Source organism: Hyperoodon ampullatus, assembly GCF_949752795.1.
Source record: "Hyperoodon ampullatus genome assembly, chromosome: 14".
Lineage (NCBI taxonomy): Eukaryota > Metazoa > Chordata > Mammalia > Artiodactyla > Ziphiidae > Hyperoodon > Hyperoodon ampullatus.
The window spans coordinates 42,314,103-42,330,949 of NC_136927.1; the positions used below are offsets into that span (position 1 = coordinate 42,314,103).

Sequence of the window (16,847 nt, forward strand, 5' to 3'; positions counted from 1 at the left end):
GTAGCAGATAGCAATGGTTCATTCCTTTTTATTGCTAAGTAGTAGCCCATCAGATGGATAACACAACAGTCTATTTATCAGTTCGCCTTTTGATGGAACAAGTAGGTTTTTTTCAGTTTGGGGCCATTACAAGTAAACCTACTCTGAAGACTTATGTGCAAGCCTTTCTGTGGACATGTATCTTCATTTCTCTTGAGTCTAAAAACAAGTACATGAGAGAGAAACGGCTGTGTCAGGAAACTGCCACACTGTTTTTCAAAACGTTGATATCATTTCACACCCAACAGCAGATGAGAGCACCAGTTCTTCCACTGTCTTGCCAACACGTGACACACGCAGTCTGTGAAACTGTAGCCATTCTGATAGGTGTGTAGTAGTCTCTCATTGTGGTTTTAGTTTGCATTTCCCTAAGGTCTAATGACAGGCTGAGCAACTTTTCATGTGCTCATCTGCCATCCACGTAACTTCTTTGGTGAAGTGTCTGTTCAAGTCTTTTGTCCCTTTTTTAATTGGGTTGTATGCTTTCTGATTGTCGAGTTTTTTGAGTCCTCTATATGTTCTGGATACAAATCCTTGATCAGATATGTGATTTTCAAATATTTTCTCCCAGTATTTGGCTTGTCTTTTCATTCTCTAAGTGGTGTATTTTAAAGAGCAGAATTTTAAAATTTTGAAGTGCAGTTATTGATTTGTTCTCTTATAGATCATATCCAAGAAATCTTTGCCTAACGCTAGGTCATAAAGGTTTCTTCCTATATTTTCTTCTAGAAGTGTGACAGTTTTAGGTTTTATGTTTAGGTATATGATTCATCTTGAGTTAATTTTTGTATATGGTGCAAAGTATGGCTCGGGTTCATTTTTTTTTTTTTTTTTTGCGGTACGTGGGCCTCTCATTGTTGCGGCCTCTCCCTCTGCGGAGCACGGGCTCCAGACACGCAGGCTCAGCGGCCATGGCTCACGGGCCCAGCCGCTCCGTGGCATGTGGGATCTTCCCGGACCAGGGCACGAACCCATGTCCCCTGCTTCGGCAGGCGGACTCTCAACCACTGCGCCACCAGGGAAGCCCCCTCGGGTTCATTTTTTTGGAATATGGATATCCAATTATTTAAGCATCATTTTTTGAAAAGACTATCTTCACTGAGTTGGCTTCACATGTCCGTCAACAATCAGCTGTCCACCTACGTGTGGGTCTACTCCTGGACTCTCTATTCTATTCCACTGACCTGTATATCTTTCTTTATGCCAATACTATACTGCCTTGATATGGCAGCTATATAATAAGTCTTAAAATCAGGTAATCTTAATTAACCTAATTAATCAGAGTTAATCGTCCAAGTTTGATTCCCTCTTCAAAATAGTTTTGGCTCTTCTCGGTTCTTTGCATTTCCATGTGAATTTTGGAATCAGCTTGTCAATTTCTACAAAAAAACCCTGCTGGGATTTTGATAGGGACAGAGTAAAGGGACAAAGTAGGTACAGTAAGTCCCCTACATACAAACCTTCAAGTTGCAAACTTCCAAAGATGCGAACGTGCCCAGAGAAAGGACAAAGAGAGACAAGAGGAAGAAGAAGTAACTGAAGAATTGAAGAGATTCACGACACAGGAAATGACAAGGGCGTTTTCTTTATTTGAGGAGGCACTGTTAGTTTTTGAGGCACAGGACCCAAACGTAGCACGGTACACGAAGGTGCAGCAGCCATTCAGCGCGTAATCCAGTGCTACCGTGTCATCTATGACAAGAAAAAAGGACCTACTACCCAGACATCACCGGATCGGTTTTTCAGGAGGGTAGATAGAACTGAACCCAGCAAGGAACCAGAACCTGTGCCATCAACGTCAGGCTTCAGTGAAATTGAAGCTTGCCCTCCATCTCCTATTGCTGATGATCCTTCAGCTCTACCATCTCCCACCTCCTCTCCCTCCTCCAGTCAGTAACTCTTCTTGCCTGTTCACTCAACGCCAGCACCTGTATGGCAGGTGTTGTACTGTACTGCTGTACTTTTCAAGGTATTATACTGTAAGATTATAAATGTTTTCTTTATTTTTTGTTTGTTTTTTATGTATTATTTTTGTGAAAAGTATTACAAACCTATTACAGTACAGTACTATATAGCTGATTGTGTTAGTTGGGTACCTAGGCTAACTTTGCTGGACTTACGAACAAATTGGACTTAAGAACATGCTCTTGGAACGGAACTCGTTTGTATGTAGGGGACTTACTGTAATTAAATAGTTAATCCCGCTAGGGGATTGTAAGTAAAGAAAAAAGTATTGGCGACCTCTGTAAGTTAATGATGACTCAAGAAAGCAGACTTGGGGGCTTCCCTGGTGGCGCAGTGGTTGAGAGTCCGCCTGCCGATGCAGGGGACACGGGTTCGTGCCCCGGTCTGGGAAGATCCCACATGCCGCGGAGCGGCTGGGCCCGTGAGCCATGGCTGCTGAGCCTGCGTGTCTGGAGCCCGTGCTCCGCAGAGGGAGAGGCCGCAACAATGAGAGGCCCACATACCGCAAAAAAAAAAAAAAAAAAGAAAGAAAGCAGACTTGCTTAGCAAGAAAACCATGCAACAGAAGTATGAGACACACCCCAAAACAATAAAACAGTGGTGGCATGAGACCCACATCCTACCCATATCCTGACTCAGTAAGTTAATGATTCCTAGGACACACTCCTCTGCATGTACTAAAAACAAAAATATAAGGAAAAGGTGACACTATATCAAAACCTGAGATGATTTAGCATTTTTAGCATATGTTACCGCCTTTTTGCTCATTTCCATAGTGCCACGACAGTCCTGGCTTGACCAAGGAGGGACAAGAAAACTCCCCTGGCCAACCTGTAGGAGGAGCTGATGATGGAAGCCTGCCGTCTACTCTAGAATGAGGAAGAGGGAGGCCTTTACCCCCTCCCCACTTTTCCTTTGATTATAAAACTGTGGCCCCACTAAGTTCTCGGCACATGGCGCCCTCTTGCCCGTCTGCTACTTGTAACCTCACAAGCGTCCTATTCTAATAAATCACTTCTTATCTATCACTTTGCCTCGCACTGAATTCTTTCTGCACTGAGACATAAAGAAGCGGAGCTCCTCGGAGCCCTCCCCGAAACGCCACCTAGCGGTTTCAATTTGACTGAAACTGAGTTGAATCTATATATCATTTGGGGAAAACTGACATCTTAGCAATACTGAATTTTCCAGCCCATGAACATGGCATGTCTCTCCATCTATTTAGATCTTCCTTAATTTCTCTCAGCAATATTCTGTGGTTTTCAGTTTACAGGCCTTACAAATTTTTGTCAGATTTATTCCTAAGTACTTCATATTTTTGATGCTATTATAAATGGTGCTTTAAAAAATTTTTCAGTTTCTGATGATTCACTGCTAACACACAGAAATGCAACTGATTTTTGTATATCTTGTATCCTGCAACTTTACTAAGCTCACTTATTAGTTCTAGTAGCTTTTTCAAAGATTCCATCACATTTTCTATGATGATCATGTCTGTGAATAGACACTTTTATGTCTTCCTTTCCAATGTGGATTTTTGTTTTTTCCCTTGCCTGAGTGCACTGGCTAGAACCTCTAGTACAATGGTGAACAGAAATGATGAGAATGGATGTTCCTGTCTTGCTCCTGATATTAGGGGAGAAGTATTCGGTCTCTCACAATTAAATATGTTAGCTGTAGTTTTACATAGATCCCCTTTATTGGGTTAAAGAAGTTCCCTTCTTTTCCTACTTGCTGAGGGTTTTTTTTTTATAGATTTATTTATTTATTTTTATTTATGATTTTTGGCTGCACTGGGTCTTTGTTGCTGCGTGCGGGCTTTCTCTAGTTGCGGCAAGCGGGGGCTACTCATTGCAGTGGCTTCTCTTGTTGCGGAGCATGGGCTCTAGGCACGTGGGCTTCAGTAGCTGCAGCACGCAGGCTCAGTAGTTGTGCTCACAGGCTCTAGCGTGCAGGCTCAGTAGTTGTGGCGCACAGGCTTAGTTGCTCCGCGGCATGTGGGATCTTCCCGGACCAGGGCTCGAACCCGTGTCCCCTGCACTGGCAGGTGGATTCTTTTTTTTTTTTTTTTTTTTTTTTTTTTTTGTAAGACAGGTTTCTTTTTATTAAGTTTTCCTAAAACTTGTCGCATGTTTACTGAATGTTTTTCTTTGTGTAAGAACGTAACCTGGAGCTTTAACAAACCAATTGGGACAATGCAACCTGGATAAATGCTTGTCTGCACACAAGTCATCGATTACCATTCTCTGGCCTGGCCTCCATGTAAATCCAATTGGTCTTAAAGCCTATCTAAACAGAGAGCAAGGAGACCACATCATCTTATTTCTAGTTTAAACTTTAAACCTCAAACTCACCCCCATCCCAAGACCCACACCCTCCCCCACACACAAAAGAAAATTTTTAGAAGAAATGGCCATTAGGAACTGAGTCAGTTGCCTAAGAATTGGCTTAATCCTGCAGCCAGCACTCCTAAGTAGCTCTTGGCCTCACAGCAGGCCAGCTGGAACTCTTGAAGCAGGACAGGTAGAGAATGGATAGAGGAGGCTCTAAGAACAGGGCCAAGTTGGCAGGTGGATTCTTAACCACTGCACCACCAGGGAAGCCCCGGTTGTCTTTTTTTTAAATCAGAAATAGATGTTGGATTTTTCAACTCTGTGCAGACGGTTGTTGATTCCTCTCTCCTGCTCTAAGGCCTGAGGTCCTGTTTATCTTGTTTACACTCTGCCCCTGAGGGTCACTTTCGTTTTCTGTAAGAAACTTCTGCTTCATCATGCCAGGGTAGATGTTGGATTTTGTCAAATGCTTCTTCTGCACCTACTGACATGATCATATGGTTTTGCTTTTTTAGTTTGTTAATGCAGTGAATTACATTGATTGATTTTCAAATTTTAAACCAACCCTGCATTCTTGGGGTAAACCCCACTTGGTCATATTACATCAGCCTTTTTATATATTGCTGAATGAGATTGGCAAAAATTGTGTTTAGAATTTCAGCATCTACATTCATGAGGGATCTTGGTCTTTAGTCTTCTCTCCTTGCAATGTCTTTGGTTTTAGTATCAGGATAACGCAAGCCTAATAAAATGAGTTGGGAAGCGTTCCCTTCTCTTCAATTTTCTGGAAGAGTGAGGGTGGAATTGGTATTACTTCTTCCTTGAATGTTTGGTAGAATTCACCAGGGAAGCCATTTGGGCCTGGAATAGGCACTATTCCCAGCCCCGTGTGAACATGCCACATTGTTTCCCTAATTCTTTCTTTCAACTGGTTCTTTCCTTAGCCTCAGGTAGTTCCCGTGCTGATCAGTTCTCAGCTGGATCCTTGATGGGGGTGGAGGGGCACTCTATAGATCTCTACTTTTCTCTCTGTGCATCTCTCTTCTCTAGTACAGTTCTCTGTCCTACAAACCCTAGCTGCTTTCATCTCCTTGAACTCTCAGCTCCATCTCCTCAACTCAGAGTGTCTGTCTAGCTCTGCCTGGTTTCCCCTGTGCCATGGCCTGAAAGTGCTCTCACAGCAGTGAGCAGAGGCAACTGTAGGGCGCACCCCAATTCTCCCTGTGGTATAGAAAGATACTTGCAGGTGGGAGGGAGGGAGAAGCAAGAGGGAGGAGATATGGGGACATATGTATATGTATAACCGATACACTTTGTTATAAAGCAGAAACTAACACACCATTGTAAAGCAATTATACTCCAATAAAGATGTTTAAAAAAAAAAAAAGAAAGAAAGAAAGATACTTGCTCTTTGTCCCTGGTTCCTGGCACAGAGCTCCTAAAACACTTGGAATTTCCTAAGTGATAAGGTGATAGGCACGTCTTTTGTTCTAATGAGATGACTCTTGGCAGGTCCCTAAATAACTTCAGGATGGGGGCTGGTTGCCAGGAAGACCAAGCCTTGATTACATGCCTGGAACTTTCGGCCCCATCCCACAACTCTGGGCAGAGGAGACTGAGCTAATCACCAACAGCCAATGATTTAATCAATCATGACTATGTGATAAAACCTCCATTTAAAAAATCCCTAAATGTTGGGATCTGGAGCGCTTCCGGGATGGTGAACACATCCAGGTGCTAGGAGGGTGGAGCACCCAGAGAGGGCACGGAGGCTCCAAACCAGCCCTGCCCCCAACAGCCTGCCCTGTGCATCTTATCCATATGGCTGTTCTTGAGTTGTAGCCTGTATAGTAAACCAGCAAAGGCAAGTAAAGTGTCTTCCTGAGTTCCATGAGCCATTCTACCAATGTATTGAACCTGAGGAGGGCATCATGAGAACCCGGATTTATAGCCAGTCAGAAGTATGGGTGGCCCAGGACTTGAGACTGGCATCGTAAGTAGGGGCAGTCTCGTGGGACTAAGCCCCTCACTCCAGGTAGGTAGTGTCAGAACTGAATTGAGTTCTTGGACACTCAAGTTGGTGTCCAGAGAACTGGGGAGGCAGTGCTGGGGAAAAAAAATGCATATTTGGTGTCAAGAGGGAAAAACCCTCATGCCTACCTCTCAAGAGATCACTGTCCTTCACTGACTAATGTCCGGTGTTGCACGTTTTTGTCCATTTTTTGATTGTTTCAGACAGGAAGGTAAATTAGTCCCTGTTACTCTATCTTGGTATAAAGTGGAAATCCTCAAATCCAAGTCTTCTTAACCACCACTCCCCAGGCCTCCTGTACTTGCTCCCATCAAGGAGGCTTATACTGGAATCGTCTGATTCCATGTCTGATTCCATGTCTGACTCACGAAACCCAAGGCGAAGCAAAAGTTTATCTCTGTGTCAAGTTTATCTCTTGCACAGAGGCCTGGCCCACTGGAGAGTCTCAGGAAATGGTGCTGGATGGCCACATGCTTGTACACAAGCCCTGGTTCAAAATCTAAGGTGCTCCAATGCCAGGAAGAAAGGCCAAGGCTTTATACCAGGACATCAGAAAAAAAATCGAAATTCTTCACTAGCCAGAGATGTGGGGAGTTGGTCTTCCCCTAATGACAGTAAAAGGAGAGCCCAAGCAAGAGCCCAGAATAGGAAGTGCTTTGATAAAAGGGACAAATGCTCTGGGAAACTGAAACTTGCAGTTTCAAATACTCCTTTGTTTCATCATCCACTGAGAACCTAAATATTTTTCTAGTTGGTAAAAGGGGAATTCCCTAGGAATCTCTTCAAAAGATAGGAGATTAATAATATTGGTCTTGCAAGTTTTTACTTAACTTTAGATAATTTCATTCCATCATCCCTCAGTTTAAAAATCTCTCAAATAACATTAACACTTGGAAACAAGCTTTTCTCTCTCTCTTTTTTTTTTTTTTAATGAACGATGGGAGCAAACACCTATAGTTCTATCCTGACTACCCTAGATAACCATATCTTGATGCACAGAAATGGTACATAAAGTGTGAAGAATAAATCAATTCCTAGACACATTTTCCAGGACTTTCCTAAGTTAGGTCATGACAACTTGAAAGGTCAAATAAAAGCAAAACCACTTTCATTCTTAGTGCTCAGGCATCACAGAGCTCCTTCCAGTGAGCTCTGAAACTTCCCCTCAACAATAAAGCTCACACTCAGGACTCAGATGAGAAACTAAAAGGGAAAAGGAACTGTCACGTAGGTAAAATTAAGAAAAGCATGATTCTGCCCATCACTAAAGGACATTGAGGGCCAGGTTTAAAGTCCTGCTGTGTTTTTTTAAAGAGCAAGAGAAGGTAGCTTGACAGAGGTAATATTCCCTTTCCATAAAGGAGGCTCTCACCAAGGACCCTAATCCACCACAGTACAGGCAGTTAGAGCAAACATATTTTCACCAGAAGGGGAGTCTCAAACACAGCAATAATTATGTCACTCTCCTGCTTCAAATCCTTCTAGAAGTCTGCAATATCCACAGAATTAAATTAAAAAAAAAACCCATTACTATGGTGTACAATTATGAGTTCTTCATAACCTGTAAACCTACGTACCACAAGAACCTGTTCTCTTCCCACACAGCGTATGTTCTCGTCCAGAGTTTCCCAAGGTTTGTAGGTCAATTAAGTTTGGACACAGAAGATTAAACAGAGTTTAAAAGGATTCCTTACTGTAGGGCCCCTCCAAGCTTTTAATTTGTTGATGCGCACCGTCCAGCTCCCAGAATTTCCCGTGAATACCTCACTGGAGCAGCCGCTTCAAACCCTGCCTCTTCTCTAAACGCCACCCTCTTAAGCCTTCCTTCCTCTGCACATCAGGAAGATACCGCTTCTCTACTCACTGTCTTCCCTCTTACTGCCCTTCCCCCCTCAGCTCCTAGGGATCTGGCTTCTGCTTCTGTCAGGCCACAGGCTGCAGTTCTCGCAATGTGTCACCTCGTCTTGGGTCCCTTCACCGGTGCACCCAGGGCCCCTCCCACACCTTTCCCCACCCCTCTCGACTTAGCTGACTACTTCTTTTGAAAATTAAAAATACAGAAAGACAAAAACATAGAATAAAAAACAAATACTTAACTTCTTGTTCATCAGTCAGAAGGACAACCATTAGACTATGCTGACAATGCCGTGTTTACTTTAAGTCTTTTTTTAAATAAAAGAACAAAACAGGGTAACGACGAAGTATCCTTTGATTTCTAGTTACAAAACGATCCCACTCCTCCTCTCCCCAAAGGCAAGCACACTTATGGTGTACTGCACATCCTTCTAGAATCCACTTTTATATTTTTACACACAGATGTACGTATTCATGAACAATAAAGATCGTGAAGTTTTACAAAAACACTTAGCACAATGACATCATACAATAGGTATAATTTGTCAACTTTCTTTTTTCACTCAACAAGATCTACCCTTACTAACAGTCGGTAAGATCTACCATTGATTTCACTGATCTATCAAAACGGATCCTCTTGCTTCTCCTGCTACCCTCCAGTTATTGAAACCAGGTCCTGTCTCTGAGTGTTCCGCATGTGTTATCTTATTTACCCCTCCCAACAACCCACTGAGAAGATGCTCCCAATGCCCACAGCTGGCACAGGGCAGGGATGGCACTTTACCAATTTGGCCAAGTCCAAGGCTGTGCCCTTCACCCCTGTGCTAAGGTGCCCTCTTCCTATCAATAGCCAGTGCAGCGCCTTCCGTGCCAGGTGTTTTGTATGTACTATGTCTCTTAATCCTCTGAACCACCCCAGGTGTGAAGTACAAATAATTATCCTCATTAGAGAGATGAAGCAACTTGGACTGGAGAAGGTGCTAGAGCTTTGGTGTGAACCATGACTATCCAGCTTCAGAGTCCAAGTTCTTAGCCACTGGGCTAAACTTTAGATTTACTTTAAAAAAAAATAAAAAGTTGAAGATGAGATGAGAAAGGTGGGCTGGCATGAGATGGTGAGAGACTTGAATGCCCAGGTCGGCAGTACCGGTTGACTGGGTACATGGTATTAGTCCAGTGTCACTAGTCCCTGATCACACGGTGGCAGAGCAGCCTGGGAACAGGGAAACGATACTCACGGTCATGGACCTTATAGCAGTGCTTCTGCAAGCGCTGGACGTCCCACTCCTCCAGCACGCCGTGAGTCATCAGCAGCTGCAGGAACCGCCGGTGGACATCAGTCATGACGCCCACTCTCCCCGTGCTGCCCTGCATGGATGGTGGAACTAAAAAAGAAGCAAAGGCAATCCAGTCACGTCTGAGCACACCAAAAGCAACGTTCCATGGTCCGTTCCAATTTACATTAACAGATAAAAGTTTGTTATGGTTTTTAAAATCTAGTTCATCACACTGAATAGTACAAAGATGAGAAGGACACGAGTCAGGGGTGAGGCAAATTAGTACTGGGCAGTGGTGAGAAGTGTGGACTCTGGAAGCAGCCAGAAAGCCTGGATTCACAGGCCGCTCCACCACGGAGGTGTGTGAAACAGGGACTCTTAACCTCCACGTGCTTCAGTTTCTGATCTGTTGAGAATAGTGATAGAAACGTCTTCCCTAGAATTACTATGAGGATTAAATGAATAAATACACATAAAAGCCTTTAACAACTATAAGTGGAGTGTAACCTTTAAAAATTGTGAATCACTCTGTTGTACACCTGAAACTTATATAATATTGTATATCAACTATACCTCAATAAAAAAAATACATATAAGAGCCTGGTAACAGACTAGACACTAAAAAAAAATTTTAGCTATTTTTACTAGTAGATACTTCTGGGTCTGAAACTTGGCTCAGCCTCCTACCAGATCTATGGCCTGCGATAAATTTAGCTGAGGCCCCATTTCTCACTATAAGATCAGAATAACTTTCACTGCTTAGAGGACTACTAGTAAACACTTAATAAACGCTAGTTTCCTTCTCCTTTCCCAAACCACTAATAAAACAACTGTCATGCTAGGACTGCAGGGTGTTTTTCAAAATCTCCTGCTCTCTACTAAAACGTTATCTTTCCACAAACCACAAAGATCAGAGCTGATAAAAGGACTGCACAAGCCTTGATCAAAAAGCCTGCCCCTGCCACAGAGAGGTGGCGCAGTGCAGCGGCTAAGACCTCAGGGTGAGAAGTAGACAGGTGGCTTTGAGACTTGTGCCTGCCAGACCCGTCTGATCTTAAGAATCACCTAACCTGCGTATTAAAAATGCAGATCCCCAGGTCTTTTCTGGAGGTTCTGACTGCAGAGGGGCTTGAAATTCTGAGGTTTTAACATCCACTTCAGGTGATGCCATGATCTTATAAGAAAGTCGCTGTTACCTTAGGCAAATATAACACAGACACATTTTTAGCTAATATGCTTAATCTCAGTCTTTTCTTCTATAAAATGGGGATAATACGATCTTTAAAGAATAAGATGCAGTTTAAATGAGATATGACTACCAAGGGTTTGCCAAGAACTAGCTCTAGGAGATACGCAAAAAGGTTAGTCACTGTTCTTTTTCAACGGCGTCATCAGCTGGGCCTCAGAGCTGGGAAGATGCACCGTCTCATGACCAGCTTCTCTGACTGCCTGCTAGCTCTCCTCGAGAATATCTCACCAGCATCTCAACCTCAACCCATCCTAAACCAGACTCATCTTCTCCTTCCTCAACCCCTTCCTCCCCCCGAGTCCTCTTCGAGAATCATCTGGTTTGGGTGTTACAGTCCACGCAGACATACAGACACCGCAGACCTGAGCATCAAACCCTGACCCTCCTCTCCCCTGAGGCTGACTAGATCCAGCCGGTCCCCACGTCCTGCCAAGTCTATTTCCTATCACTAGGATCAGTACCTTCATTCATCCATTCTATTTTTAGGTACTGAGTACCCTTATTTGCCAGTGATTGTTCCAGACAAAAGAACAGAATACGCTGGGCTGAGGAATTCGGACTTTTACCCTAGAAACTCTGGAGATTCAGGCTTTCCAAACTAAGGGTCTTTAAGTAGATGATAGAGCCAGGCTGTTAAACCAGATCAAAAACTTGTCAAATTGAGTAATTAATAAAACCTAGCTATATGACATAGAAGTTACTTCTAAAACTAAGAATGCCAAAAAATTTACAGTAAAAGGATAGGAAAATATACACTCTGTGAACTAACCAAAAGAGAGCTGGTGTGGCTATATTAATATGACACAAAATAGACTTAAAGGCAGAAAGCATTACTAGAGATAAGGATGGTCCCCATAAAATGATAAAAAGGTTCAGTTCCAAAGAAGCCATAACAATTTTAAATATTCAAGCACATAATAACAGAACCTCAAAACAGTTAACAGACCTACAAAAATCAACATACAAATCCATAACCATAGTGGGAGATTCTAACATATCCCTCTCCATCACTGATAAATGAACAAAAAAATGTGTGTATAGAGAAGATTTGTAAAACACAACAAAAAGCTTAATCTGATGGACATGCATAAAACATTGTACTCAACAGCTACAGAATACCCGATCTTCAAGCATACCTGGAACAATTTTGCAAATTGCCACATATGGGTCAGAAAGCAAGTCTTAGCAAACTGTAAAAGACTGGTCTCATACAGAACATGTTCTCTGACTGCAATGCAATAAAGGTGGGAACCAGAAACAGAAAGAAAAGTAGAAAAACTGTTGAAAATTTAAGAAACACACTCCTAAATTATCCTTTTTCAAAGAGGAATTGTTAATGGAAATCAGAAAATATTTTGAACTGAAAATAAAATATTACACATAGAAATTGGTGGGAGGCAACTAAAACAGTAGAGGGAAATTAATAGCCTTAAATGTTTATATATATATTTTTTGGGGGGGGAGGGGGGCGTGAAAATTAGTGAGTTAGACATCCATCTGAAGAAGCTATAAAAATAATAACAGCAAATTAAATCCAAAGAACGTTAAAGAAAGAAAATCATAAAGACCAGAAATTAATGAAATAGAAAATAAGTGCATATCTGAAAAGATCAATAAAACCAAAATTATTCTTTGAAAACACTTAATAAAAGTGACAAACCTCTGACAAGATTTTCCAAGAGAGAGAAAACTTATAAATAAATAATATTTGGAATGAAAAAGGGAAACTAATTGCAGAGACAAACATTTTAAAAAGATATTATAGACAACTTAAAATAAGCTGTATTTTAAATATGTACAAAGTCATAGGAAATTCATTCAAAACTGACTAAAGATAATTTAGAAACCAAAACAATTTCATAACCATTAAAGACATTTTATGGGAAATTTATCTTCCCACAAAGAACACTTCAGGTCCCAATGGATTTATCAAGAAATCCTACCAAACATTCTAGAAACAAATCATTTCAAATGTTACATAAACTATCCCAGAGCCAGAAAAAGAACAAACCATCCCCAAAGCAGCTGATGAGGCTGACATAAATTGGGCACTGAAACCTAATAAAGACTTCAAAAGAAGGTAAAATGAAAATCCGTTATCCTTCATGAACATAGCAAAAATGTTAACACACCGAATCTAGCAATGTAAAAAGGACAATATACTGTGATCGAGTGGTTTATCCCAGCAATGGTTAAACATCTGAAAGTCCATCAAATGTCATGTCATAAAAAGAAATGAAATCAAGTTATTTACAGTGAGGTGGATGGACCTAGAGTCTGTCATACAGAGTGAAGTAAGTCAGAAAGAGAAAAACAAATACCGTATGCTAACACATATACATGGAACCTAAAAAAAAAAACAAAAAAATGGTCATGAAGAACCTAGGGGCAAGACGGGAATAAAGACGCAGACCTACAAGAGAATGGACTTGAGGACAAGGGGAGGGGGAAGGGTAGGCTGGGACAAAGTGAGAGAGTGGCATGGACATCAGACACTGCCAAATGTAAAACAGATAGCTAGTGGGAAGCAGCCGCATAGCACAGGGAGATCAGCTCGGTGCTTTGTGACCGAGGGAGGGGTGGGAGGCAGGGAGACGCAAGAGGGAGGGGATATGGGGACATATGTATATGTATAACTGATTCACTTTGTTATAAAGCAGAAACTAACAAACCATTGTAAAGCAATTACACTCCAATAAAGATGTTAAAAAAATGTCATATGTCAATAATATCTCAATAAAGCTGTGGCAGGAGAGAAAAACCAATCAGTGTGACCCACCACATTAACAGAAAGGAGAAAAAGCACACAATCATCTTAATAGATGCAGAAAATATAGTTGATAAAATTCAACATTTGTTCATACTAAAAACTCTTTAACAAACTTGGAATAGAAGGAAACTTCTACAAAAACCCAGAGCACACATAACACTTAAGAATGAAATGTTCAAAGCAATCACTTTAAAATCCAAACTGATCCAATGCAATTGAATCAATACAATTCCAATCAAAATCCTCACAGGCTTTGTACATGTCTGTGTGTGATTTGACAAGATGGTTCTAAATTTTACATAGAAAATGTAAAGGTAAAGCAGCAAAGACATTCTTAGAGAAGATAAAGGCAGGAGGACTTGTCCTACCAGGTACCACGACTTATTATACAGATAGAGTAATGAATAATGGGTGATAATGGTACAGAAATGGACAAATAAGGCCAATGGAACAGAATAGACAACTAAGAAATAGAAATGTATACATATATGGATACTTGATATGTTGAAGAAATGGAACTCCAGATCAAAGTAGACTTTTCAATGAACGGTGCCAGAACAACCCATTATTCATATGTGAAAAAAAATAAAACTAGACCCTTACTTCACATTATGCACAAAACTCAATTCTTGAGGATTAAGGTCATAAGAAAGGAAACACAATAAAACTTTTAGACAACAATATAGGAGTATAACTTTATGACCCAAAGGTAGGGAAAGCAGAATTTCTTTAAAAGATATGAAAAGTACAAACCATAAAAGAATATACTGATAAATCCGATTTTGTTAAAATTAAGAACCTCTGTTCATCAAAAATACAGAAAGTGGGGGAGAGAGAGACAGAGACAGAGAGAGACAGAGAGACAAAAGACAAGCTCCAACTGGAAGGTATCTGAAACACATTTAAGCCACACACAAAAGATTCAGAATATATAAACAAATCTTACAAATCAATAAGGGGAAGGCAATGTAAGAGAAAAATGAGCAAGAGAAAATTTATGAAGAGAATGCACAAATGACTAATAAATACATAAAGAAATGTTCAATGTCATCAGGCAAATGAGTATTAAAACCATAGTGATTAATGTCTTACCCATCACCAGAAAGGCATAAATTCTTAAGAATGGCTGAGGCTGAAACTTTCATCCACTGCTGGTAGAGTATAAGCCCTTATAACCACTTCAGACATTGATTTGATATCACTAAAAATCTGATATGCCCAGAAACCTACTATTAGGTATATACCTTACAGAAACTTCCATATTTACCCCAGGAAGTATGTTTATGAAGCATGATGTAATAGCAAAAATCTGGTAACAGTATAAGTGCCAATCAACTGAAGAACACCTACATAAAGACTTTATAATCATACCATGGAATTCAAAACAGCAATGAAGTAGAGCTACTCATAGTAACATGGATGCATCTCATAAATGTAATGTTATGTGCAAAAATCAAGTCACACAAAATATATATTCGGATCCCATTTATATAAAATCTAAAAACTAGCAAAATCGTACACTGCATTCATGAGCGATACAGATACTAAAAAGTACAAGGAAAAACAAGGGAATGACAACATAATATTTAGGGCAGTAGTTATCTTTAGGGAGGGAAGAAAATGATTCAGTGGAGGCTTTGAGGATATGACAATGTACTATTTCTCTTTTTTTTTTTTTTTTTTTGTGGTACATGGGCCTCTCACGGTTGTGGCCTCTCCCGTTGCGGAGCACAGGCTCCAGACGCACAGGCTCAGCAGCCATGGCTCACGGGCCTAGCCGCTCCGCGGCATGTGGGATCTTCCCGGACCAGGGCACGAACCCGTGTCCCCTGCATCGGCAGGCGGGCTCTCAACCACTGCGCCACCAGGGAAGCCCAACAATGTACTATTTCTTAACTTGGTGGTGTGTGGATGGTGTTCACTGTACTTTTGTTCTTCAAACTTATATCACACATTTTTATAGATGGGTAACTTCGCTTAATAAAAAAAAAAAGAAAATTATATAAGTATGTTAAGAAACAGCCAAAATAAATGTTAATAAGAAGAAGGAGGTATACAACAGTATACAATGCTATAATTTGGGGAAAAGGGGTGGGAAAATGAGGGTGAAAGATACATATAGGCTTGTTTATGCAGAGAAGTCAGTTGTCTCTATGAAAGGGGGGTGTATCACCATTCAAATAATTTAAAAATAGAAATGTTTGTGGAATAAGCAAATTTCAAACATAACTATCTAGGCCAAGTGCTAGACACAGTATTAATGTTTCACATTCACAGTCTCATTTCATCCTCCCCAGAACCTTATGAGGAAAGCATTACTGATCCCATTTTACAGATGAGGAAACTGAGGCTGAGAGAGCACAAGGCGACACAGCGTTAGTGATGGAGACAGGGAAGTGACCATACAAAAGCAGGGTGAGGAACTGTGGCAGCCTCAGGCCGAATTAATGAGAAATATGAGTGAACGATAAAATTATGATCCAGGTCCCTTATCTGCAATTCTCAAATCTCTAAAGTTCTCAAAACTAATCTTTTAAGTTTGAAAACCTGCTCTGACCTCAGATGAGACTATTTATGGTTGTTGTTTACCCCCTTCGCGTAAATATGCACATATTTAGCTGTGAGAAAAGTAATGTATTTGATCACAAGACATTGCCCCAGACCCCGCTGAAGATGACAGAACATATATGCGCCATATTACCTTTCGAAAATCCGAGAAAATCGGGATTCTGAACACATCCAGCCTCAGGGCTTTAAAATAAGGGGCTGCGGACTTGTACAAAGTAAGAAGTTCTGTACCCAAAATAGAGGGGAAGCACAGAGGCCGGCGAGACTAAGAGGGGGATCAGTGAAGGCCTTATTTTACTTATTCAGTTTACACAGAATTTCGTATTTTGCTTTTTCAACTAATATTATGATTTAAAGTATTTTTTCACCTAATATTACGTTTTTAAAATGTCTGCGTGTGATGGACGAGCTTCCGGTCTACCTAGCTCTGCCGCCCCTCTCGGGGCCTCAGTTTCCCCATCAGGAATTGAGAAGCCCCAGCCCCCGGGCCCCGGAGCCACACTGTGGCACAACACGCGGACCGACCCCCGGGGCCTGACCCCCACCGGCCGTCCGCCCCTCGCCTTCCTGAGCCGCCCTCTTCCTTCCCTGGCAGCCTCGCGCCCCCGCGCCCCGATTACCCACCGCAGCGCCCAAGCGCAGCCCACACTGCCGGCGGCGAAGGCAAAAAGGCGGGCTCGGGCCCCCCTCGGGGCGGGGCGAACGCGGACGCGGCGCTCCCATTGGTGACTGTAGCAGATTTGTCCCGCCCACAGGGTGA

General features: G+C 41.7%; 1 protein-coding gene across 2 annotated transcripts in view; it reads right to left on the reverse strand.

Annotated features, from left to right (window-relative positions):
• Window positions 1-9,603, reverse strand: part of NSMCE1 (NSE1 homolog, SMC5-SMC6 complex component) — a gene marked incomplete at its 5' end in the record, with an annotated part of 29,059 nt that extends 19,456 nt beyond the window's left edge. Inside the window, one exon of one of the 2 annotated variants that reach the window (XM_079719622.1) lies at window positions 9,462-9,603. In XM_079719622.1, the coding sequence (XP_079575748.1) occupies window positions 9,462-9,597 (136 nt within the window). The remainder of the gene's footprint in view (window positions 1-9,461) is intronic. The other variant, XM_079719621.1, reaches the window with a different exon arrangement.
• Window positions 9,604-16,847: the final 7,244 nt, after the last annotated feature.